Source organism: Cherax quadricarinatus, unplaced genomic scaffold (genome assembly GCF_038502225.1).
Source record: "Cherax quadricarinatus isolate ZL_2023a unplaced genomic scaffold, ASM3850222v1 Contig3557, whole genome shotgun sequence".
In the NCBI taxonomy this organism is placed as follows: domain Eukaryota; kingdom Metazoa; phylum Arthropoda; class Malacostraca; order Decapoda; family Parastacidae; genus Cherax; species Cherax quadricarinatus.
This window is the reverse complement of record NW_027198583.1, coordinates 9231-36419: the sequence shown is the minus strand read 5'-3', so window position 1 is coordinate 36419 and position 27189 is coordinate 9231. Positions and strand designations below refer to the sequence as shown.

Sequence of the window (27189 nt, the reverse complement as noted above, 5' to 3'; positions counted from 1 at the left end):
GGCAGGTTTTCCTTCCAAATATGGTGCTAATGTTAAAACTGTGAAAATGGTGTATTTTTTTTTTATATTGGATCATTGGTTGATTATGCCGCACCACTACTCGCTCTTGTGTCAGCCTGGAAACTTGGAGGGCTGGAAAAAATGCTCTCGTACTGTCAAAATTTTAAATATGCAGAAAAAGCTTGATATCCCAAGCATCAGAGACTGTCACTGAACGAAATGTTCTCGTTGGGGCCAATATGCTCAGACAAGCCCATTTAAACCCGTGCACAGAAGCCCTCCAAACTTTCCTCATCACTGGTGGACACCTATCCAGACGGATCGCAAAAACTAGAACTGACCTCCGCATGAACCAGAGACATGATCAGTGTCAAGTAAGGCAACAGCTGCACTTCCCCGCTCCATGAGAATGGGCTATTCATTCATTCATTCATATATTTTATTTGGACATGATACATAGTTATACAACGAATTATAGTAGTTGGGTGTACATGCCAAAAGCCCATTGTATGCAGAGCATTATGGGCAGGCTTAAAATTAACTTAAAATTAACAAGCAATGAAAGGTTCAGTGGTAAAAATTACTCAGTTCCCTCCCTTTCCACCCGAAAAAGCTTCTTAAATGACAACCAAAGCTTCGCTTTGAAGCCAAGAAGGATGCCTTAAGCTGTATTAGTGACTTAGTCACTCAGCATACTCTTTCACAAATTTATATTGACGGTTCGGTACACCATTCCACTGGTGCAGCTGGTAATGCTGCTGTTGTCATACAGAGTGATGACTATCATAAAGAAACTGGTGCAAACAGAACTGTTTCCCATACTCCTTGCAACTGATTTTCTATCATAAATAAATGCTCTCAACTCCTTAAGTATAAATTGTGGCATGCTTGTGTCAGAAACCAGACAACAGTATGGTAAGATTGTAGACAGTGGAGTCGAAGTACACCTTCTGTGGATCCATCTCGCATTGGTCTTCAGATACATGATAGAACTGATGAACTAAGTTATATGCCTTCAAAGAGGGAGTAGATTACAATCTTGGGTTGTCAGTTAGCACTTTGAGAACAATAATACGTGTGGAAAATACTGTATATATTTTTCAGAAATTCAGTATTTATATGTAAATAGATGGCCATACTGTATTTAATAATATTTGTCATAGAAAACGGAAAGCCTGCGTCTGCGGAGAGGAGACTCGCCATCTTGGTTTTGAATTTTGTACAAACGTTGGTGTAATGGGAAGAATTTTTCGTGCTCTAGAGGTGCATTCCTGCATAACTTGAGATATCAGACGACTGGACAAGACAGCTCCAGGAACCTCAGATAAGCTCTCTAGATTTGTGTGTAATTCTGGCCAGCATTATTTTCATAGATTTAGTTAGAGTGAGGTTTTCTGAGTATGATACACATTAATCTCCAGTCAAATTGGTGAGTACCTGGAGTTTACCTGGAGAGAGTTCCGGGGGTCAACGCCCCCGCGGCCCGGTCTGTGACCAGGCCTCCTGGTGGATCAGAGCCTAATCAACCAGGCTGTTGCTGCTGGCTGCACGCAAACCAACGTACGAGCCACAGTCCGGCTGGTCAGGAACCGACTTTAGGTGCTTGTCCAGTGCCAGCTTGAAGACTGCCAGGGGTCTGTTGGTAATCCCCCTTATGTATGCTGGGAGGCAGTTGAACAGTCTTGGGCCCCTGACACTTATTGTTTGGTCTCTTAACGTGCTAGTGACACCCCTTCTTTTCATTGGGGGATGGTGCATCGTCTGCCAAGTCTTTTGCTTTCGTAGTGAGTGATTTTCATGTGCAAGTTCGGTACTAGTCCCTCTAGGATTTTCCAGGTGTATATAATCATGTATCTCTCCCGCCTGCATTCCAGGGAATACAGGTTTAGGAACCTCAAGCGCTCCCAGTAATTGAGGCGTTTTATCTCCGTTATGCGCGCCGTGAAGGTTCTCCGTACATTTTCTAGGTCAGCAATTTCACCTGCCTTGAAAGGTGCTGTTAGTGTGCAGCAATATTCCAGCCTAGATAGAACAAGTGACCTGAAGAGTGTCATCATGGGCTTGGCCTCCCTAGTTTTGAAGGTTCTCATTATCCATCCTGTCATTTTTCTAGCAGATGCGATTGATACAATGTTATTTACCTGGAGAGAGTTTCGGGGGTCAACGCCCCCGCGGCCCGGTCTGTGACCAGGCCTCCTGGTGGATCAGCGCCTGATCAACCAGGCTGTTGCTGCTGGCTGCACGCAAACCAACGTACGAGCCACAGCCCGGCTGATCAGGAACTGACTTTAGGTGCTTGTCCAGTGCCAGCTTGAAGACTGCCAGGGGTCTGTTGGTAATCCCCCTTATGTGTGCTGGGAGGCAGTTGAACAGTCTCGGGCCCCTGACACTTATTGTATGGTCTCTTAACGTGCTAGTGACACCCCTGCTTTTCATTGGGGGGATGGTGCATCGTCTGCCGAGTCTTTTGCTTTCGTAGTGAGTGATTTTCGTGTGCAAGTTCGGTACTAGTCCCTCTAGGATTTTCCAGGTGTATATAATCATGTATCTCTCCCTCCTGCGTTCCAGGGAATACAGGTTTAGAAACCTCAAGCGCTCCCAGTAATTGAGGTGTTTTATCTCCGTTATGCGCGCCGTGAAAGTTCTCTGTACATTTTCTAGGTCGGCAATTTCACCTGCCTTGAAAGGTGCTGTTAGAGTGCAGCAATATTCCAGCCTAGATAGAACAAGTGACCTGAAGAGTGTCATCATGGGCTTGGCCTCCCTAGTTTTGAAGGTTCTCATTATCCATCCTGTCATTTTTCTAGCAGATGCGATTGATACAATGTTATGGTCCTTGAAGGTGAGATCCTCCGACATAATCACTCCCAGGTCTTTGACGTTGGTGTTTCGCTCTATTTCGTGGCCAGAATTTGTTTTGTACTCTGATGAAGATTTAATTTCCTCATGTTTACCATATCTGAGTAATTGAAATTTCTCATCGTTGAACTTCATATTGTTTTCTGCAGCCCACTGAAAGATTTGGTTGATGTCCGCCTGGAGCCTTGCAGTGTCTGCAATGGAAGACACTGTCATGCAGATTCGGGTGTCATCTGCAAAGGAAGACACGGTGCTGTGGCTGACATCCTTGTCTATGTCGGATATGAGGATGAGGAACAAGATGGGAGCTAGTACTGTGCCTTGTGGAACAGAGCTTTTCACCGTAGCTGCCTCGGACTTTACTCTGTTGACGACTACTCTCTGTGTTCTGTTAGTGAGGAAATTATAGATCCATCGACCGACTTTTCCTGTTATTCCTTTAGCACGCATTTTGTGCGCTATTACGCCATGGTCACACTTGTCGAAGGCTTTTGCAAAGTCTGTATATATTACATCTGCATTCTTTTTGTCTTCTAGTGCATTTAGGACCTTGTCGTAGTGATCCAGTAGCTGAGACAGACAGGAGCGACCTGTTCTAAACCCATGTTGCCCTGGGTTGTGTAACTGATGGGTTTCTAGATGGGTGGTGATCTTGCTTCTTAGGACCCTTTCAAAGATTTTATGATATGGGATGTTAGTGCTATTGGTCTGTAGTTCTTTGCTGTTGCTTTACTGCCCCCTTTGTGGAGTGGGGCTATGTCTGTTGTTTTTAGTAACTGAGGGACGACCCCCGTGTCCATGCTCCCTCTCCATAGGATGGAAAAGGCTCGTGATAGGGGCTTCTTGCAGTTCTTGATGAACACAGAGTTCCATGAGTCTGGCCCTGGGGCAGAGTGCATGGGCATGTCATTTATCGCCTGTTCGAAGTCATTTGGCGTCAGGATAACATCGGATAGGCTTGTGTTAATCAAATTTTGTGGCTCTCTCATAAAAAATTCATTTTGATCTTCGACTCTCAGTCTGGTTAGCGGCTTGCTAAAAACTGAGTCATATTGGGACTTGAGTAGCTCACTCATTTCCTTGCTGTCATCTGTGTAGGACCCATCTTGTTTAAGTAGGGGCCCAATACTGGGCGTTGTTCTCGATTTTGATTTGGCATAGGAGAAGAAATACTTTGGGTTTCTTTCGATTTCATTTATAGCTTTTAGTTCTTCCCGCGATTCCTGACTCCTAAAGGATTCTTTTAGCTTAAGTTCGATGCTTGCTATTTCTCTGACCAGTGTCTCCCTGCGCATTTCAGATATATTGACCTCTTTTAGCCGCTCTGTTATTCTTTTCCGTCACCTGTAAAGGGAGCGCCTGTCTCTTTCTATTTTACATCTACTCCTCCTTTTTCTTAGAGGAATAAGCCTTGTGCATACATCGAGTGCCACCGAGTTAATCTGTTCTAGGCATAAGTTTGGGTCTGTGTTGCTTAGTATATCTTCCCAGCTTATATCGGTTAGGACTTGGTTTACTTGGTCCCACTTTATGTTTTTGTTATTGAAGTTGAATTTGGTGAATGCTCCCTCGTGACTAGTCTCATTTTGTCGGTCTGGGGCTCCTCGCATACATGTCTGAACCTCAATTATGTTGTGATCTGAGTATATTGTTTTTGATATGGTGACATTTCTTATCAGATCATCATTGTTAGTGAATATGAGGTCTAGTGTATTCTCCAGTCTAGTAGGCTCTATTATTTGCTGGTTTAAATTGAATTTTGTGCAGAGATTTAAAAGCTCGTGTGAGTGTGAGTTTTCATCAGAGCTGCCTCCTGGTGTTATTACTGCAACAATATTATGGTCCTTGAAGGTGAGATCCTCCGACATGATCACTCCCAGGTCTTTGACGTTGGTGTTTCGCTCTATTTTGTGGCCAGAATTTGTTTTGTATTCTGATGAAGATTTAATTTCCTCGTGTTTACCATATCTGAGTAATTGAAATTTCTCATCGTTGAACTTCATATTGTTTTCTGCAGCCCACTGAAAGATTTGGTTGATGTCCGCCTGGAGCCTTGCAGTGTCTGCAATGGAAGACACTGTCATGCAGATTCGGGTGTCATCTGCAAAGGAAGACACGGTGCTGTGGCTGACATCCTTGTCTATGTCGGATATGAGGATGAGGAACAAGATGGGAGCGAGTACTGTGCCTTGTGAAACAGAGCTTTTCACCGTAGCTGCCTCGGACTTTACTCTGTTGACGACTACTCTCTGTGTTCTGTTAGTGAGGAAATTATAGATCCATCGACCGACTTTTCCTGTTATTCCTTTAGCACGCATTTTGTGCGCTATTACGCCATGGTCACACTTGTCGAAGGCTTTTGCAAAGTCTGTATATATTACATCTGCATTCTTTTTGTCTTCTAGTGCATTTAGGACCTTGTCGTAATGATCCAATAGTTGAGACAGACAGGAGCGACCTGTTCTAAACCCATGTTGCCCTGGGTTGTGTAACTGATGGGTTTCTAGATGGGTGGTGATCTTGCTTCTTAGGACCCTTTCAAAGATTTTTATGATATGGGATGTTAGTGATATTGGTCTGTAGTTCTTTGCTGTTGCTTTACTGCCCCCTTTGTAGAGTGGGGCTATGTCTGTTGTTTTAGTAATATTAAGATATATTTTCCTTCTGTTATGTAATTGTGTATATATATAACCATTTATTATTTTTAATATACAGTCCACAAATTTATATATTTACCAGTATTCCTGGTGTATGTATATTTCATTTAATTAATAGGTCCAGAGCAACTTGTGGTTATGACAGTGGTAGGTATCGAAGGGGGACATTTTTGCGACCTAGGTGTCCCAAATTTCTACTTGTCTATGTAACATTGATAAATAATAATTATCTTTGTTATCATTTACTGTTATGTACATAATTAGCTACATTCAGATAAATGCAATTTTCCACAATACGAAAAGAACTTCAACTGAACTTTATTAATTTAAGACTGATGGAGACTGACACCAGTCAGTCGATCTATCATCATTTTATCATGCAGGAGGATCCACATGTCTATGGTGCATCCAACAAAATAAGCAGACTCTTGGATGTCACTTCCGCCCAGCTCCGACTGGGTTACGAGTATCTTTGGCAGGTTAAATCACCACCACCAGATGTAGACCAAACGAAATGTAAACTTTGTCAGATGGACTATTGTCACACCTTGCGTCATTATGCACTGGAGTGCAATAATATTAATGTATTCAGAGACAACTCAGAAATGTTCATAGTGGTATATTACACACCATTCTGGAAAAAATACCCTAACTTTGCTCACTGTAAATAAAGCATTACCACATGTGTGTGTGTGTGTACTCACCTTATTGTACTTGCCTAATTGTGGTTGCAGGGGTCAATTCATAGCTCCTGGCCCCGCCTCTTCGCTGGTCGCTACTAGGTTCACTTCCTGCTCCATGAGCCTTATCGTACCTTTTCTTAAAGCTGTGTATGGATACTGCCTCTACTACATCACTCTCCAGATTGTTGTGCTTCCTGACAACTCTGTGACTGAAGAAATACTTCCTAACATCGCTGTGACTCATCTGAGTTTTCAGCTTCCAGTTGTGACCCCTTGTTGCTGTGTCACATCACTGAAACATTTTGTCCCAATCCACCTTGCCAATTCCTCTCAGTATTTTATATGCCGTTATCATGTCTTCCCTATTCCTCTTGTCCTCGAATGTTGTCAGGTTAAGTTCTCTTAACCTCTCCTCGTCAGACAACCCCCCTCAGTTCCGGGACTAGTCTTGCTGCAAATCTTTGCATTTTCCCCAATTTCTTGACGTGTTTGACCAGGTGTGGGTTCCTTACTGGTGCTGAATACTCCAATATGGGCCTGACGTACACGTGTACAGTGTCGTGAATGACAGCGCTAACATCCCATATCATAATAATCTTTGAAAGGATTCTAAGAAGCAAGATCACCAACATGCGTATAGAGCAGGTCGCTCCTGCCTATCCCAACTATTGGACCACTATGATAAGGTCCTGGATACTCTAGAAGACAAACAAAATGCAGATGTAGGATCCATAGATTTTGCAAAAGCCTTTGGCAAGCGTGACCATAGTGTAATAGCGCACAAAATTATAGATGGATCTATAATTTCTTAACAAACAGAACATAAAGAGTAGTAGTAAAAAGAGTAAAGTCCGAAGCGGCTACTGTGAAGAGCTCTGCCCCACAGGGGACAGTACTTGCTCCCATCCTGTTCCACTCTGACTTTTTTGGGTTATCCTAGGCTCTCTACACATATGCTGCTATGTATGATAATCTATGTAACTGTATTTGTGTATACCTGAATAAACTTCTTACTTACTTACTTACTCCCTCATATCTGATATAGACAGGGATGTAAGCCACAGCACCGTGTTTTCCTTGGCGGATGACACCCGAATTTGCATGGCAGTGTCCTCCTTTGAAGACACTGCAAGACTCCAGGCGGACATCAACCAAATCTTTAAATGGGCCGCAGAAAACAATATGAAGTTCAATGATGAGAATTATCAATTACTCCGACATGGAAAACGTGAGGAAATTAAAACTATATCGGAGTATAAAACAAATTCCAACAACACAATAGAGCGATAAACTAATGCAAAAGACCTGGGAGTGATAATGTCAGAGGACCTCACTTTCAAAGACCACAACATTGTATCAATCGAATCTGCTAGAAAAATGACAGGATGGATAATGAGAACCTTCAAAACTAAGGATGTCATGCCCATGATGACACTCTTCAGGTCGCTTGTTCTATCTAGGCTGGAATATTGCTGCACACTAACAGCACCTTTCAAGGCAGGTGAAATTGCTGACCCAGAAAATGTAGAGAACCTTCAAGGCACGCATAACTGCGATAAAACACCTCAGTTACTGGGAACGCTTGAAGTTCCTCAACCTGTACTCCCTGGAATGCAGGTGGGAGAGATACATGATTATATACACTTGGAAAATCCTAGAGATTAGTACCAAACTTGCACACGAAATTCACTCTCTATGAAATCAAAAGACTCGGCAGACGATTCAATATCCCCCAGTGAAAAGTAGGTGCGCCACTAGTACGATAAAACACAACACAGTAAGTGTCAGGGGCCCAAGACTGTTCAACTTCTTCTCAGCATGCATAAGGAAGATTACCAATAAACCCCTGGCTGTCTTCAAGAAGGCACTGGACAGATAAGATAAGATAAGATTTCGTTCGGATTTTTAACCCCGGAGGGTTAGCCACCCAGGATAACCCAAGAAAGTCAGTGCGTCATCGAGGACTGTCTAACTTATTTCCATTGGGGTCCTTAATCTTGTCCCCCAGGATGCGACCCACACCAGTCGACTAACACCCAGGTACCTATTTGCTGCTAGGTGAACAGGACAACAGGTGTAAGGAAACGTGTCGAAATGTTTCCACCCGCCGGGAATCGAACCCGGGCCCTCCGTGTGTGAAGCGGGAGCTTTAGCCACCAGGCCACCGGGCCCTAAAGTCAGTACCTGACCAGCCGAGCTGTGGCTCGTACGTCGGGTTGCGTGCGGCCAACAGTAACAACCTGGATGATCAAGCCCTGATCCACCACGAGGCCTGGTCACAGACCGGGCCGAGGGGGCGTTGACCCCCGAAATCCTCTCCAGGTATAGGTAATTTGTAGTGTTCTACAAAGTACTTTTCTAACTGTAGAAAATTAGTGCAGCAGGTAACATGGTAATGAAATGTAAACGCAGTACTCTACATACGTTAAAGTAAGTTTTCGTAACATGAAGTTCAATAGCAGACAGACATTAAAACACTCCGTACTAGGATAAATGATAACATCGGAAAATGGGTATGTTGGCTAGTGACCTGGATAAACTAGTGTATAAGTAAATTTATTTAGGTACACATAAATACAGTTCGCATACCAAGTAGCATGTGTGTAAAATACCTAGGATAAGCTAAAGTCAAAGCAACTTATGAGTTGTTACGGGCCACCACAGGTGCGGGCCATCACAGGTGCAGATGCTGAGGTGGCCCGTAACAACTCCTGTCATAGGCTGAAAACTGCATTTTCATATCTGATACCAGGTTATTACAAGTTAATGTCCTGGGTGATAAAAGTTAACTCCACAGGCATTAAAATTTAATACTCCGGGTCCTGAGTTAATACGTGCGATAGGTATTAAGTTATTATGCTAATACCCCGGATATTAACAGTTTATACTCTAGATACTAAAACTTCCTTCTCCGGATATTAAAAGTTCCTACTCCGGATATTAAAACTTTATACCCAGGTAATAAGGTAATAAAACCCCGGGTATTAAGTTACTACCCCGGGTATTATGTTACTACCCCGTGTATTAAGTTACTACCCCGGGTACTAAGTTAATATCCCGGATATTCATAGGACGGACTAGAAATTCTGACTTCGTTTGTCAGTATACAGCGGTGCACATCCTGGTGCTGTGGCAATTTCCCTGCCATCATCCACCGTGATCTTTGGCACGTTCTTCACTTCTGGCTCATTCAGGTCAGGAAACAGCTCTGTATAGAATAACATCACCCCTGGAGCTGATCCGGCAACTCCTCCCGCTTGTGCTCCACCGTGCTCTCTACTACGTCGTTCTCTATTAGTTTGATCAAGTCACAGGACCCGGCACTGCAGATGAAGAAAACTCTTTGATGACAAGCCTGGGGATTCCTTCTCTCCTTCAAGTAGGCTTTTGCAGTTTAGTTTAACACCCGTAATACGTATCTCGTACCCATCCTGTAGGTACGGAGTGCAGAGACAAGTAATGGGTTTAGGGAGTAGGTCCTAACTTTTTTTTTTTTTTGCTCAGCATGTTACAGTAGTAATTAACTGCTTAAAATTTATTGCTTACACAGTCATGAATTCAGTCTCATAAATATAACAATGTAGCCTATATATCATGATTCATTTAGTGAATCATGATTGTCTTTAGGTACCCGACAGTAATTATGAGCAACTTACAATGAATAAAGTTATTTAATTATTTCCCGTGACGGAAGATTGTATGCCAATAGATAAAAGACCTGGACATTTCTTGAAGTTAGTTTAATATGTTTATGCACCCCATACCCATCCTGTGGGCGGTACACCCTCGACAGCACTGTCTCCCTTTATGGGAGGAAACACTAAACCCGTAAGGGTCATATTGCATCTCGAGAACGAGAGATAATCAAGTTTGATCTGAGAAAAGAGAGGGTAACTCAACCAAGAATCCTTCACCAGTAACAAGGACCTTCCCTTGAAAAGGTACTCTGAGGAATGTCGTGTCAATGCCAGGGCAAGAATGCTTCCTGGTACCCACCATCGCCACCAGTTGAGGCAACGCACATCACTGCTCGTCATTCCTTGCACGTAATTGCTCATATTGACCCTTAAGGGTTTATCTCTTAGTTTTGATTGTAATAATAGTTACTGCTCGTATTGTTACACTGAGGACAAGTATTATATTAATGACTAGATCTTTTAGATTTTGTCACCGAAGTGGCTAGTTGTGCACCCCACATCCATCCTGTGGATGGTAGGGCGAGAGCATATGGATACACAAAAGGCCTAGAAACCAGTCTCCAAAAGGGTTAACAGGTGTACATTTGCATTTATATCTACATATCTACAGTTCACTTATCTGTTACAAGCAAATTTAGGAAACTTGCTTAGTATATCTGGTATCTTATGTTCATTAATAAGATATCCTGACATGTTAGTTAGTTTAATATGTTTATTATGCACCCCATACCCATCCTGTGGGCGGTAGTCAAAAGATTACAGAGGTACATAATTGGTCCAGGGACTGGACTCCAAAGTTTTGATAGCTGAGCAAGTTACAGAGGCAATGAACTCACAATTTACAAAGGTAATGAACTCACAATTTACAAAGGTAATGAACTCACAATTTACAAAGGTAATGAACTCCAGGTAAGTCTGGTCACAATCATGACAAGTTACAAAGGTATTTACAGATTACAGAGGTACGTAATGGGTCCAGGGACTGGGCCCCCAAAGTTTTGATAGCTGAACTAGGTACAAAGGTAATGAGCTCACAAGTTACAAAGGTAATGAATTCTGTAGAATGGTTACTTACGTTTATACTTTGGCTACAATCATGAACAAATTATAGAGTAATGAGCAATTCACACTTCCACACCCGGTCACAACTGTAATGAGTTATTGGTGCAAATATTGATTGTTGAGTCACACACACCACACACACACACACACACACACACACACACACACACACACACACACACACACACACACACACACACACACACACACACACACACTGTCCTGACATGTCACATAAGTTCTTATACTTCTATCTCTATATTCCTCAATAAGTGGACAATTAAGCACATAGTGTTCAAGACAGTGACCATATGCCTGATCACATAATTTGCACTTAGTTTGATCATCTGTGTCTCTCAAACTGCCAGAAGTACTTGTAACCAAGCCTAAGCCTGGCCACTACAACATCAGTCAGTCTTTTCATATTGCAAGTTGCTCCATAGACATACTTATCTACGTTCATGTTATAGTGGGTTATAGATCTACTCAGGCTTCTAACTGCATTTCTATATCATTTTCATTATTTACTTCTCTCTTAATATTATTCCTAATGAAAGATATACGAAAGTTATATTCTACATTCTCCGTCAGAGTACTCTTCTTGGCTAACATATCAACATTATCATGAAGGAGTAATCCAATGTGTGATGGGATCCATAGCAATTGCACATCAATTCCTTTTTCCCGGATTTTTTATTATCTCTACCTTATTTTGGAAAATTGCATTTATCTGAATGTAACTCATTATGTACATAACAGTAAATGATAACAAAGATAATTATTATTTATCAGAGTTACATAGACAAGTAGGAATTTGGGACACCTAGGTCACAAAAATGTCCCCCTTCGATACCTACCACTGTCATATCCACAAGTTGCTCTAGACCTATTAATTACAAATGAAATGTACATACACCAGGAATTCTGGTAAATATATAAATTTGTGGACTGTATATTAAAATTAATAATGAATATATACATGCACATTTACATAACAGAAGGAGAATATATCTTAATATCACTCACCAATTTGACTGGAGATTAAGTTATATCATACTCAGAAAACCTCACTGTCAATACATGAAAATAACACTGGCCAGAGTTAAAACATCACACTTATCTGAGGTTCCTGGAGCTGTCTTGTCCAGTCGCCTGATATCTCAAGTTATGCAGGAATGCACATCCAACAATTTCGCCTCCTATTTGAGAGGTGTCAGCCCAATTTTACCTCTAGAGGACGAAAATTCTTCCCAGTTTTACTAACGTTTTCTTGGCTCATTCAAAACACAATGGCGAGTCTCCTCTGCGCAGGCGCAGCTTCCCTGTCCACTCCATTCTCTTCTTTTAAAAATACATTTTTAATCAGGTTTATTTTCACAGCATAATATTGGAAAATTATTTTCCACACTTATAATTAATGACTATAATACCAACAAGTTGAATATTCACTGACATGTCGGTATGGTATACCATTAACATGACACTTGTGTGACAAAATAATATATTACACAACTTGTCTGTACTGTATTTCAGTAACGTTATGATACGCTGAGGAACTGGCTGTAGATACCAGGACACGGAGATCTTCCATTTACACTTCAGGATTGTGCAGTCCGGCTTCAGGTGGCTTTCATCCGACCGCCAACATGTCTTGAATCTCATGTCGGTCTTTTTTTCTCCATCACAGGCATGCTGAAGACAGTCTTATCGGTCTTATAACAGGTCTTAGCCGCCATGGTCTTCTTGTCTTGGCTGGTTTTCAATGGGGCAAGTGCTGTATCATCACTCTGGATTATTATAATCAAGAGGGAGAGCTAAACCCGTAGGATTATGCAGCGCCTGTGGGGGAGGGGGATGTGGAAAGTATAAGACTCAAGAAATCGTAATGACACGATTGCAAATAAACCATACCCCCGGCCGGGATTGAACCCGCGGTCATAGAGTCTCAAAACTCCAGCCCGTCGCGTTAGCCACTAGACCAGCTAGCCACAATAAGATTCATCCAACTAGGTATATTTCTACACCATAGGAAAGTTAGCACAGGCACCTCTGTGACCACAAATGCAAGTTTTTACAGACGAATCTCCAGCTAGCGTGGCCGTGACGAACTCTAGCTCAAGTCCCTTCACTGCCGTCAACATGACGGCAGTGAACATAGATTATCATACATAGCAGCATATGTGTAGAGAACCTGGGATAACAAAAAAGTCAGAGTGACAGATAAGATAAGATTTCGTTCGGATTTTTAACCCCGGAGGGTTAGCCACCCAGGATAAGTAACCCAAGAAAGTCAGTGCGTCATCGAGGACTGTCTAACTTATTTCCCCCAGGATGCGACCCACACCAGTCGACTAACACCCAGGTACCTATTTTGCTGCTAGGTGAACAGGACAACAGGTGTAAGGAAACGTGTCGAATGTTTCCACCCGCCGGGAATCGAACCCGGGCCCTCCGTGTGTGAAGCGGGAGCTTTAGCCACCAGGCCACCGGGCCATTAGGGTCCTTTTTGCCTTATTATTATAATATAAAGGTTATAATATCTTCTTATTATTCTATAAAGGAGATAATATTTTATTATCATACTATTAAGACTATCTACTACACGAGGGTCATTAAGACTATCTACAATACGAGGGTCATTACTAGGAATAAGGTAAAATTACACGTATGTTAGCTAAAAAAAATAAAAAATCATTCCCTTCCCTTTCTGTAGCTACATTCATCAGACACTTTTTGGCACTCTTCCTGAACTGGTTCATGCTATGACTGGCTTTGACATATGCGGACAGTCTGTTCCATTCCTTTATTGCTGTACAATAAAAGGTTATTATTATTATTAAAGATTAGCCGGTATTCTCCCGGCCCGGGCCTTTTCCAAGTGGTGGCCCGGCCTTGGCTCCCTCTTTAGGGAGTGTCTGAGACCTAAGTCTTCCATGGGAGGAGGCACAAGTACTTCCTCATCTTTGGGACCAACTGTCCCCAGGCCTAGCCACAAGCTAGGCCTCTCTGGTCTGCCATCCCCGCCCGAAGGGGACAAATGGGAATGACAGTCTTATGAGCTAAAGGCTCGGGCTCAGGCACCTACCCTACCCAAGAAGGGTTAGGCATGGTAGCGATCACATTAAAAGGTGTTTGAAGCCTGGCCACTGACTGTGGGTACTACAAAGTTGTGCTCTCTCCCCCTAGTACTATGATTGCTTTGGTTCCCAACCTTGACAAAACTGGCAGCAAGATATTCTGGACACTGTTTGTGAGCAATTTCATAACCTTGATTTAGCTTCAGTTGTTTTACTCTGTCTTCAACATTCAGCATATCCAATTGCTGTAATTCAGGCTTATTAATTCAGGGAACCGGAGCACAGATTCAATTCCCTAGATCAAGAGCCCCTCACCGGCGTCAAGGAAACTTCCTTGAGGAGATCATCACTCTGGAACATTCAGAATGCTCTGATAACAATGTCTTGTCCCAGGTTATGTCTAATTGTATCTCTAGTGTTGGACTTTTCAAGACTTGATATCAGCTTTCCGACAGTCTCAGTTGTCCAACCATTTATTAATACTACTTACTAGGATCCCAATGGAAATAAGTCACTTTTGTCTGACTTTTCTTCGGGGTTATCTTAAGTTCTCTACATTTTTTTTTTTAGACTTTGCCACCGAAGTGGCTAGTTTATTGTACGCCCCATATCCATCCTGTGGACGGTAGCGCAAGAGCATATGGATACACAAAAAGCCTAGGAACTAGGCCCCAAAAGGGTTAACAGGTGCACATATGGATTTACATCTATAGTTCACTTATCTGTTATACATATGCTGTTATGTATGATAATCATTGTAACTGTGTATACCTGAATAAAACTTACATCTTGATGTGCACCAAGAAAAATTTTGGTGGCCAAAAAAAATCAAGAACGCCTCCCATGAGCATCTCTCCTCGTGTGGCATCATAACTAATGCTCCAGACATACTACAGTAGCTGGACAACCTTGACCAATGTCATATAGCTCCCTCAGCCTGGTGATGGTGTTCAATGCTTGTCTAACCTATAGGCATGACCTGCTTTCACTGGTGACGCCGCCTATAACTTCTCGTCTCACAAGGTTTTTTTTCCTTTTTACTGTATTGATGAAATTACTGGCTGACGAATTATTATAATCAAAAGCTATTATTATAATCAAAAGACTGGCTGGCGAAACGTTTCCACAATAACGATACCCAAATATTGCACAAGAGTCTCATTCTTCAGCCTACTGCAGGTCTTGTCACTGTAAAATGATATCTAATGGTAGTGTCACTGTTCGGTAGTAATAGTTTGGCCACGGTTTTGGATGTACTTACTGTAGTGCCAGGCTTCTGTGATATAATTGAAATTGAAATGTTTATTTCTCAGTAAATATTACAATGTGGGGTTTACATATAATAAAATATTAATTACAATGTGTGGTTTACATATAAATATTAATTACAAAGAAGGCCAGTAACATGCCTAGGTATTTCGGGCAGAACAGAGTACTGGTGTTATCTCTCACAATCGCTTCTAAACATTTTCCTATAAATAAATAATTTTCATGAAATATCAGCACGGCTTCATTACACTTGGTAGTGTCTCTGTGCTGGTGTTAAATACTGGTATTATTTTGTTCATCCCGGGTATAGAACACTTCCATCACACAACACATATTAACTAGTTTCACTCTCAAGTAAGTTTCCTTGATGTCGATAAGGGGCTCTTGATTCAAGCCATTACATCTATTCCTTCCCTTCCTTGGATCTCGTTTTCCCAAATGCTGTATGACCTCATGGGTTTACCTCTCACTTAAGCACTTTTATAATAATCAATTTGAATGCTTCCAGCGGCTCTAGAATGTCTTCCAAATTTGCAGAAGTCATCCCTGATTAAGATTCAAAATAATTTTGTGAACATTTATAAATTTTTAAAGTATTAAATTGGAAAGCATTTTGAATAGGTTCTATAAAATCATATTTTTATGTAGAATATTTACCAACTAAATCTAGGATAGTCAAATCTAGGATTTAAGATTTTTTATTTGGATAATCATAAGGGTAAAAATAAAAGCGCCAAAATTTCCCCTCATGCAAGTTTATCTATATAATTTTACTCCTGGAAAATGTACTAAGATGTAATGAGTCATAATTTTAGAAATTTCTGGAAGTTACTAGAATGTGGATGATAGTGTAGTGTGTGTGTCCCGCCGCTGCTGCTGTGTTGTGGTACACTGTTGCCTTCACGTTATTAACCATGGTTAGCCTTTATCTCTCTTATTTTACCTCTAATGTTGATGGTTTTGAGTGGTTTATAGCAGTATGTATGTCCATGGTGTGTGTGAGGTGTGTTTGTTAGGTGTAAGAGGAGAGAGAGGTGGTAATAACGTCAGCATGGCCCGGTGTGGCCGCCTCTGTCGTCTGTTGACTTGTCATCTCACATGTTACTCTTCTCACTCTGTTTTGTGTGTTTAAACCTCAGTAGTCGAGTAAGCTTCACTTTAACGTGGAGTGTTGGCCTTAAAAACTTTGAATCAAAATTGAGAAAAGGGGTATTTATTTTTATTGCTAGTTTATCGTTATTATAACTGGTTATTCCAGGTTCAGTTTTGCACTGTTAAATGTCTTATTTTTTAGGTTTTAAATAAAGCGTATAAACAGATTAAGTGTATTTGCCATGTTATGGATGTGTTTGAGTCTAGTTTATAATGTTAAGTTGCCGGGGCTCTGTCCTGGAAGTAACTCGCATTTTGACTATATTTTATCAGTCCTCTTGAGGGTACGAAAAAAGTACGTGATATATATAAAGTTTAAGATAACCCATTAAAGTTAATGTAGAGGTTAAAACTTGCATATGAGGCTGGTGTAAAAACTTGAAAAATAAATTATCATTGCAGCACTTAAGTAAAGCAAAATGTATTTGTTAATTTGTTTTATTAACTACACTGCAGTTAAGGGTAAATTTAAGTTATAATAAAATACTTTGGATTAGTACCCCCTCAAGGAAAGGTGCTCTTATGCCAGTGAAGGGTTCTTCATCCAAGGAACTGGAATCATCTTTCCATTCTGCAGGTGCTATATAACCCCTGTGGGTTTAGCACTTCCCTCTGATTCAATAAATTTTGGATTAGTACCTTTAGAGGGGCTTGTTTAATTTTGGAGGAGCTGGGTTCGATCCCAGCATAAGTTGAAATGTTGGGTATATTTCTTTACACCTGTTGCCTCCCTTCACCTAAAAGTAACTAGGGACTTTGGTGATGAATGACATGTGAAATACCTGGGTTTCAATTTTGACGACATTTTCCCCATGCAAAATGATTTTTTTAGTCTAATAAAATATTAAAGTAGCCTGTGTCTTTGAATGAAAAAAGAAAACTTGCCTCGCAGGTGAAATTTCTTGTCATTATTATATAGTTACTCATGTGTTGCGCATGAGTAGATACTTGTCAGTATTATATACTGAAAATTAGCTACTCAACTTGTCAGTATTGTATACTGACTTGTCAGTATACAACTTGAGTGACAACTTGAATTTGTCAGTGACAACTTGAATTTGTTAGCTGGCTGTTGTGGGTGGCATCTTGGGAGGGTGGATAAAAAAAAACAGTGGAAATGAGCCTGACTAGTGGATTTATTAGGCTTTTTTTGGGTTACCAATTGTCTGGGTAAATAATCTGAATAAAATCTTCAACCTAGGTTAACTCAGGAAGCCAAACAGTGTTGCTGATTTCCATTGGATTATCATTATAAATCTCAGGCATCCAGCAGAGCCATCAACTTTTTAAATCACTGATGTTAGCGAGTTATCCAGGTGGCAGGATTGATGACTTGTGAAAATATAAATAAAAGTTATCTAACAATATAATTTAGAATTTGCTCAAGTTTAGTTAGTGCACACATATAATTTTATTAAATTTAATTAAAATGGAGATAAGGTTCTTGTGAGACTATATGCATTATTTTATTTTTTAAAATACAAGCATGCTCTCACCCTTATACAGATTGCTATTTCTTTTGCAGATTATTTTGGGAGACACAGTATTATAAAAAATATTACCATTATTTTGGCTCAGACATTTCATTAGGGCCAGTCGTGCTGTATAGCCCTTGTGGCTTAGCGCTTCATTTTGATTATAATAATAATTAGGGCCAGTCAGAGTTTCTTGCAATATGTCATTTCCATAGCTTCCACCATTGGGATGAGGTAAAGTTACTGTGTATGGGGTTATTTTAGGTTGGGTCATACTGGGGCTTCTTGTGTTAGGCTAGGACATTTTTAAGAATAAATTATTGCCCAGATCAAATAAAGACCTGATCTTCATAATTACCCTGAATTATATATGGGGGAATTCTTCACCATTATAAAAATATTGGAAGGTTTTGATCTGTCGATGACTTGAACGTGTGTGATTACTGTCATTTGTTAAAATACAACTGAGAGTTACCTAACATAATTTAGCTTTAGTTAGGGTAAGTTATGAAGAATTGAGACACTTATGCAACACATGGGAATCTTTATTGAAGAAACGTTTCGCCACACAGTGGCTTCATCAGTCCAATACAAAGTAGAAATGGGTAAGGAGAGTTGAAGTTTGAGGTAATCAGTCCCTCAACCTGGAATCGATGTGTTCAGTCCATCACTCTTGTAAGTTATGCAAGGTTAGGTTACTGCTTGCCTATATTTTCATTAAATTGGCATCAAGGAGGACCCTTTGCCAATAGGAAAATATTGTGGACCTTTCTCAACTTAGTAATGACTAGGGAATGTCGGTGAGATCACTTGCATTTCCTTTTAAGGATGTGACCCACATGGCGAATAACTTCTAGGTATCCATTTATTGCTAAATAACAGGCAGCAGGTGTTAAAGATTCTTGCTTCATCCTGGGTTTGATTTGGGTACTTTTAATTTTGAAGGTGCTGAATGTGTTACCACAAGGCCATGAGGTATCCATCAGTCGTAACAGAATTAGTGACAACCAATCTTGCATAAATTTCATAATAGAGTAGCTAAATAAAATTTTACCAGGGTTGCCATAGCTAAATATTAATGAGTTCAGGTACCTCACTTTTTTCCAAGCTAGGCTCTTAGACGTTATGATCCAAATTTAATTAGTCAATGTTTTGGATAATTGGAAAATAGTGTAGTTAGAAAATCCCCATAGGTAGAAAGTTTGAAGTACTGTAGGCCTGATTAAGAACTAGACTTGAAAGATATTTCAAGCAGTATTAGTAAGTCTGTTTTATTAAGTGTCTAATTCTTGTTATAATTTTCTATTTCAAGTTTTCCCTATTAAATTATATGTATGTACATGCTAATATTGATCCTGAGCTGAGTCTGTCTGAAGTTTACAGTAATCTCCCTTCTAGAGCGAAACACCAACGTCAAAGACCTGGGAGTGATCATGTCGGAGGATCTCACCTTCAAGGACCATAACATTGTATCAATCGCATCTGCTAGAAAAATGACAGGATGGATAATGAGAACCTTCAAAACTAGGGAGGCCAAGCCCATGATGACACTCTTCAGGTCACTTGTTCTATCTAGGCTGGAATATTGCTGCACACTAACAGCACCTTTCAAGGCAGGTGAAATTGCCGACCTAGAAAATGTACAGAGAACTTTCACAGCGCGCATAACGGAGATAAAACACCTCAATTACTGGGAGCGCTTGAGGTTCCTAAACCTGTATTCCCTGGAACGCAGGAGGGAAAGATACATGATTATATACACCTGGAAAATCCTAGAGGGACTAGTACCGAACTTGCACACGAAAATCACTCACTACGAAAGCAAAAGACTTGGCAGACGATGCACCATCCCCCCAATGAAAAGCAGGGGTGTCACTAGCACGTTAAGAGACCATACAATAAGTGTCAGGGGCCCGAGACTGTTCAACTGCCTCCCAGCACACATAAGGGGGATTACCAACAGACCCCTGGCAGTCTTCAAGCTGGCACTGGACAAGCACCTAAAGTCAGTTCCGGATCAGCCGGGCTGTGGCTCGTACGTTGGTTTGCGTGCAGCCAGCAGCAACAGCCTGGTTGATCAGGCTCTGATCCACCAGGAGGCCTGGTCTCAGACCGGACCGCGGGGGCGTTGACCCCCGGAACTCTCTCCAGGTAAACTCCAGGTATAGTCTCCATATTGTAGAATGGACTCAAATGTTCTGGAGAATGATAATCAAGTTGATCCCTGTATCAAAAATGTTCCTGTGAAGATAGGCTGAAGGCACTGAATTTTCTCTGAAAAGATATAGAATTAGTAGGTATACAATTGAGGTGTATATATGGAAAATTGCTGAAAGTATCCAACTGAAACAAGACTTCCATGAATCGATTAGACAAATTTAGATTCAAGAAGGATATACACTATACAGTAGGGCCCCATTTTATGGCGTTTTTGCCTTATGGTGTTCTGCTAATATGGCGATTTCAAATTACGACCAAAATTTGCTATACGGTGAGCTGTCTTTCAAATATGGTGCACCCCACATCTCTATTATTTCTGGAAATTTTTCCAAAGTTTTAAGTGTTTTAAAGTTATTGTGTATTTTATATATACTCTGATAATTATACTTGTGTGTACCTGTACTTAAATATACTTATACAGTGCCGGCATGCAGGTACACATTAAAATCACTAAGAGTCTCTGTACACTTGACACCATATTAATAATATGTAATCTCTTGGGAGCATTAAATACCATATATTACGTTAATGTAGACATTTCCTTTAATCCATCTATGATATTTTTTCCAGAATTATGTAATAAACACGCTGCGTAACACATAAACATGATAAATACACCCCACAGTAGAATAAATTAACATAAATATGAGATGTGGTAGCCAGGCGACTTGTAGGACTTGTGGTAGCCAGGCGACTTGTAGTCCAACATCAGAGAAAATGTGTACACTATAATATTACTGGGGGTAACTAGAAAATTATTCCTTTCGTGTATGCCTTCGCTCAGTGTCATTTCTTCTAAAAATGGTGTTACATGAGAATGGGAGTGTTTCTCTTTATTTATTCTACTATATCAATGTGGAGACAACTTGTACACAATGCAAAGTGATGAAAACTAGACTCGTTCACCTGGTTTGTTTACATTACGTGTGGGTGGGGTGGGGTAGTGAGGGCTGCTCTGGCTGGCTACCATACATCCCAAGCCTGACTTCCTACAAATAAAACTTGCCTCTCACCCTACATTTAAGACTACAAATATATTAAGGTAAATAATGTGTGTGTGTGTGTGTGTGTGTGTGTGTGTGTGTGTGTGTGTGTGTGTGTGTGTGTGTGTGTGTGTGTGTACTCACCTATTTGTACTCACCTATTTGTGGTTGCAGGGGTCGAGTCCTAGCTCCTGGCCCCGCCTCTTCACCGGTTGCTACTAGACCCTCTCTCTCCCCGCTCCATGAGCTTTATCAAACCTCGTCTTAAAACTGTGTATGGTTCCTGCCTCCACTACGTCATTTTCTAGGCTATTCCACTGCCTTACAACTCTATGACTGAAGAAATACTTCCTACTATCTCTCTGACTCATTTGTGTCTTCAACTTCCAATTGTGGCCTCTTGTTTCTGTGTCCCCTCCCTGGAACATCCTGTCCTTGTCCACCTTGTCTATTCCACGCAGTATTTTATATGTCGTTATCATGTCTCCCCTGACCCTCCTGTCCTCCAGTGTCGTCAGGCCGATTTCCCTTAATCTTTCTTCATAGGACATTCCCCTTAGCTCTGGAACTAACCTTGTTGCAAACCTTTGTACTTTCTCTAGTTTCTTGACGTGCTTTATCAAGTGCGGGTTCCAAACAGGTGCTGCATACTCCAGTATGGGCCTGACATACACGGTGTACAGTGTCTTGAATGATTCCTTACTAAGGTGTCGGAATGCTGTTCTCAGGTTTGCCAGGCGCCCATATGCTGCAGCAGTTATCTGATTGATGTGTGCTTCCGGAGACATGCTCGGTGTTATACTCACCCCAAGATCTTTCTCCTTGAGTGAGGTTTGCAGTCTTTGGCCACCTAGCCTATACTCTGTCTGTGGTCTTCTGTGCCCTTCCCCTATCTTCATGACTTTGCATTTGGCAGGATTAAATTCGAGAAGCCATTTGCTGGACCAGGTGTCCAGTCTGTCCAGGTCTCTTTGAAGTCCTGCCTGGTCCTCATCAGATTTAATTCTCCACATTAACTTCACATCATCTGCAAACAGGGACACTTCTGAGTCTAACCCTTCCGTCATGTCGTTCACATATACCAAAAATAGCACTGGTCCTAGGACCGACCCCTGTGGGACCCCGCTCGTCACAGGTGCCCACTGTGATACATCATTACGTACCATGACTCGTTGTTGCCTCCCTGTCAGGTATTCTCTGATCCATTGCAGTGCCCTTCCTGTTATATGCGCCTGATGCTCTAGCTTCTGCACTAATCTCTTGTGAGGAACTGTGTCAAAGGCCTTCTTGCAGTCCAAGAAGATGCAATCAACCCACCCCTCTCTCTCTTGTCTTACTTCTGTTATTTTATCATAAAACTCCAGAAGGTTTGTGACACAGGATTTGCCTTCCGTGAATCCGTGCTGGTTGGCATTTATACTCCTGTTCCGTTCCAGGTGCTCCACCACTCTCCTCCTGATAATCTTCTCCATAATTTTGCATACTATACACGTCAATGACACAGGTCTATAGTTGTGTGTGTGTGTGTGTGTGTGTGTGTGTGTGTGTTTTACTTTTTATTGTTTTTAATGCCTAGTTCTGTTTCTAACTTAATATATGTTAGTGTAAAATTGTTATCTGGCATTTACAGTATAAAAATTTATAAGTGGAAAAAAAATGGTGTTCTGCTTTCTGGCAGTAGCCTGGAACCTAACCTGCCATATAAGGGGGGCCCCTACTGTATAGGAAAACACTGGTTTGATTATTGAGTTGAAGATAAGTGGAACAAACTCCTAAGTAATGTCACTGAAGCAAGAACTTTGGGTAATTATAATAGGCTGAACTGGTACATGAGTAGGTGTGGTTGGGTACAAGTTAAACTTGTCCAACATGGGCCAGTAGGCCTGCAATGCTCCACTGTTCTTATGTCATTACCCTGCTGATCAAAATCTTGCTAAACAGCAGTATATTTGTATAGTAATCATCTATAATAATAGATCTTAAAGTGAATACAGTGTTATTGCACTGCTGGAATCATTAACCCTTTCAGGGTTTCGGCCGTACTAGTACGGCTTACGCACCAGGGTTTTTGACGTACTAGTATGCCTAAATTCTAGTGCCCTCAAATCTAGTGAGAGAAAGCTGGTAGGCCTACATATGAAAGAATTGGTCTATGTGGTCAGTGTGCGCGGTCTAAAAAAATCCTGCAGCACACAGTGCGTAATGAGAAAAAAAAACTTTGACCGTGTTTTTGGATTAAACCAGCGACTTTGCACTGTATTTTCGTATGGTATTTATTATTGTATTCTAGTTTTCCTGGTCTCATTTTATAGAATGGAAGACATATTACAGAAGTTGAGATGATTTTGACTGGTTTTACAAAGGAAACTACCTTGAAATTGCGATCAAATTAGCAAAATTTTTTTATTTTTACCAAAGTTCAAAAGTAAACAAATCATGCTATGCGTCCAATACACGTCAACTGGTAAGTCTAATATTCTTTCACAAGTGCGCTGATATTATTTATACCATTTCTACACCAATGCAGTAGGCTACATAACAGTAAATCTTCTATTTATTTGTGAGAATAAAAATTCAAAGTGGAAAGCAAAAGAATGTAAGAGGGGCATGGGGACATGACTGATGAACAGAGGAAATGTTATTTTAGTGCCAGGAATGTCTTTCTTGTTTATTCTGGACCCTATTCGAAAATTGGCTTCTTTTGAAATTTGTGTGAAATTGGCAAAATTGCTAAATTCTGACCACTGTATTGGATAGTTGAAATCGGTAAATGGGTGGTTTCTTGTGCTCATTCGATAGAAAAAATGGAGTTCTAGTGAAATAGTTATGATTTTTGTCGACAAGTACTCTGGAATTGGCCGAAAATAGGGCTCAAAGTGGGCAAAATCGCCGATGCGTAAACATCGTCGAGACTGCTAACTTCGCGAGAGCATAATTCCGTAAGTTTTCCATCAAATTTCATACTTTTGGTGTCATTATGATCGGGAAAAGATTCTCTATCTTTTCATAAGAAAAAATAATTTTTTTTTTTTTTTTTGAAATTTGGCCAACCATGAGAACAAGTCTCTGAGAGGGCCTGTCAACCCTGAAAGGGTTAAATGTGTACAGTATTGTATACTCATTCCAGCTGCTAAACTTGGTTAGAGCAACATTTAACTGCTGAATTTAATATTCCTGGGTTCCCAGCCATTCATATTGGACCTGAGAATGTGGAAGATACTTTATTTTTTTTTTATTTTTGAGTGTTAGAGGCTTGGACATCCAACAGGCTTTTGTGAATATGTTAGATAGGAGTGAATGGAGACAAGTAGTTTTTATGATCTAATGGGCTATTAGAGTGTGAGCAAGGTAACATTTATGAAGAAATTCAGAGAAACCACTTTGCTGGGCTTGAGGCTGGAAGGTTGGAGGTACAGTGCCTGCACTCTGAAGGAGAAATGGGGATGTTGGGGGTTTTGGCAAAACAGTGATTGAAGGAAGAGATAAGATTTTGTTTGGATTTTTAACCTGGAGAGTTTGTCATCCAGGATAAACCATTAAAGTTAGTGCATCATCATCCCTGGGACTGTCTATCTTATTTCTTTTGAGGTCCTTTAATTTTGTCCCCAAGATGTGACCCACAACAGTCAAGTAACACCCTCTTACTTGACATATCAGGGATTGAACCACGGACACATGGTGTGAGAGCTGAGTGCACTGTCGGTTTCACACAGGGAAAGTGTTTTCCTTCGTGTTGAGCTGCCCTACCTAGGTGTGAGATGGCTGTTAAAAAAATATTAATTAATAATGCATTATACTGTAGTATACAGTACACTATTTCATTAGAAAAATCTTCTTGTATGTAAATTATCACTTGGAGCCAAAACAATTTTGTTACAAGTTCATGTAAAAAATTTCGTTTCCAGCTTCTATTAAGTTTAGCTGTTTTTTATGTAATGTGCCTATAATTGCATTGATCTTGGATACCTGGATATTTTTATTTACAGCAACCCCAGATTATATTAATGAAAGAGGGGACAGACTCCTCCCAAGGCAAACCACAGTTAATCTCGAACATCAATGCTTGTGCAGCTGTTGTCGATGCCATCCGGACTACTCTTGGGCCACGTGGTATGGACAAACTCATTGTTGATACCAAGGTATGCGTCATGCAGTCATGAACTTTTATACAATAAACTACTGTTATAAGGTAGATCTTGCAGTTATCCTCCATACTTTTTTTTTTTTTTTAAATATCCTGCAGAAATCTTAAAAATATTTTAAATAATTTCCTGACTTGTACATTACATGTAGCACTTCATATTTGGTTTATTCCTACATGCCCCTTCTTGTGTTACTTATTATCCACTATAGTACTAGATGGTACCAAATTGAATTAAAAAAAAACATTTTCATGAAGCAGTATTGCTATTAATTTTTGTTTAATTTAGAATATTTTTCTGTAAAAGTTTGAATATTAAAAATAAAAACCACACATTTTTTATGGTAACATGGAATTTATATCGATGTTTTTTCACCAGGGACAAGCAACAATCAGCAATGATGGAGCAACAATAATGAAGCAGTTAGATATTGTTCATCCTGCAGCAAAAATTTTAGTAGATATTGCAAAATCTCAGGATGCTGAGGTGAGGATTTTTATTGCTATTGCATATTATATTCACAATATAAAGTATAGTACAGACAATTATTTTAATGCAATATCCTTTGTGGGGTTAAGGAAATTCAGTTAAACTCCACTAGATAGGAATTTAAAGTTCTGATACTTCCAGTAATACAGTAAAACCTCTCGTTAACGGACTAATGGGGGAGGGGGTGTATGATAATGCCAATTGTCTGTAACTCCCAAACTATGAAAGTAATACTTATTGATCATTCGGACAAGCCTGGCCCATGGCCAAGTTCCGAGAGTAGTAAGATTTGAAACTCGTTAAAGGTATATCAAAGGTATAGGTATATCTGGTTGTCTTCTGAAGTAGCGGACTTGGTCTTCTAATGGAGATGACCAAACAATAAGAATATGGGTATTGTAACCTGTAGTACTATAGTACAGTATTATACTGTGCAGTAATTTTATAGTACCCTATATAATTTACAGTAATTTTGCTTACCTCTGTATGCTGGAGAGATGAAGTGTAAAATGCTCTGAGTGATGGTGGTGACTCAGAAGAACTTTGAGTTATAGAAACTGTAGAGCTTTAGTGAAAATAATGCAGATGGCTGAGAAGATGGTGTGAGGATAACTGGTGTAAATTTTGGCATGAAACTAACATAGCACTGTATATACTTTGTTGTTGTACCTGTACCTCATATGGGTTGCTGATATTGAAATAATTTTTTTTCAGGTTGGGGATGGCACTACTACTGTTGTGTTGCTGGCTGGGCAGTTCTTGGAACAGTGCAAAACCTTAATTGAGGAGGGCGTCCACCCACATGCTATTATCAGAGCTTTTCGACGTGCTACAAATTTGGCAATAGAAAAGATCAATGAAATTGCTGTTAAGGTTAGTACTTGGTTGGATGGAAGGATAAAAGTATTTTAGTAACTTGGGATTTATAGATATGACTTCGTCCCATTTCTACTTGTGAGCTTTATTTGTAAAATAAAAAAGTGTAAAACAGAATATGAAGAACAATTTTTTCTAATTGTAAATTTTATATCTTTTTAAAAATTTTCAAATTAACTGAAAAACTGGAAAATCAATGACTTAGTGTCATGGTTTTGTTCATGTTGCTTAGTGTCAAAAGCTAGTTTATTAATGACTGAAAACATGGTACATGGTTGGAAACCATTTCTTAGTGAATTGGTGTCTTGATTCAAAGAATTGGAGCTACCCTTCACTTCAGACCAAACCTAATTGCCTTGTATTCTCCAGGTGGTGTATTCTTCCATTTTAGGAGTCTTGAATTGAAATGCTGAGCAACAGGATGTTTGGGACCAGATTTGAAATATTTTAAAGGATGTTTGATTTTTAATAGCTTATCTTTAAATGATTTTTATTCAAAACCTTGACTGTCAATTAGTTCAGTGCAAATTAATGTCTTTTGACATAA

At 40.3% G+C, this 27189-nt stretch overlaps 1 protein-coding gene across 2 annotated transcripts; it reads left to right on the top strand.

The window, feature by feature from the left end:
- Nucleotides 1-16097: 16097 nt before the first annotated feature.
- Nucleotides 16098-26693, top strand: LOC128684279 (uncharacterized). Of its 2 annotated transcripts, none has more exons than XM_070081663.1 (4): nucleotides 16098-16222; nucleotides 25122-25274; nucleotides 25656-25763; nucleotides 26481-26693. In XM_070081663.1, exons 1-4 carry the CDS (start codon nucleotides 16220-16222, stop codon nucleotides 26676-26678), a joined length of 462 nt encoding a protein of 153 aa, XP_069937764.1. In that variant the 5' UTR covers nucleotides 16098-16219; the 3' UTR covers nucleotides 26679-26693. The 2 variants fall into 2 exon arrangements, with proteins under 2 accessions (XP_069937764.1, XP_069937763.1); XM_070081662.1 differs by lacking the exon at nucleotides 16098-16222 and adding an exon at nucleotides 16389-16514.
- Nucleotides 26694-27189: the final 496 nt, after the last annotated feature.

Excerpts from the sequence above, each read along its gene's own strand:
- LOC128684279 (XM_070081662.1), top strand. The coding sequence starts at position 16,404 with ATGTTACTCTTCTCACTCTGTTTTGTGTGTTTAAACCTCAGTAGTCGA. Across the intron at positions 25,275-25,655 it reads AACTCATTGTTGATACCAAG|GGACAAGCAACAATCAGCAA; the intron begins GTATGCGTCATG and ends TTTTTTCACCAG. Across the intron at positions 25,764-26,480 it reads CAAAATCTCAGGATGCTGAG|GTTGGGGATGGCACTACTAC; the intron begins GTGAGGATTTTT and ends ATTTTTTTTCAG.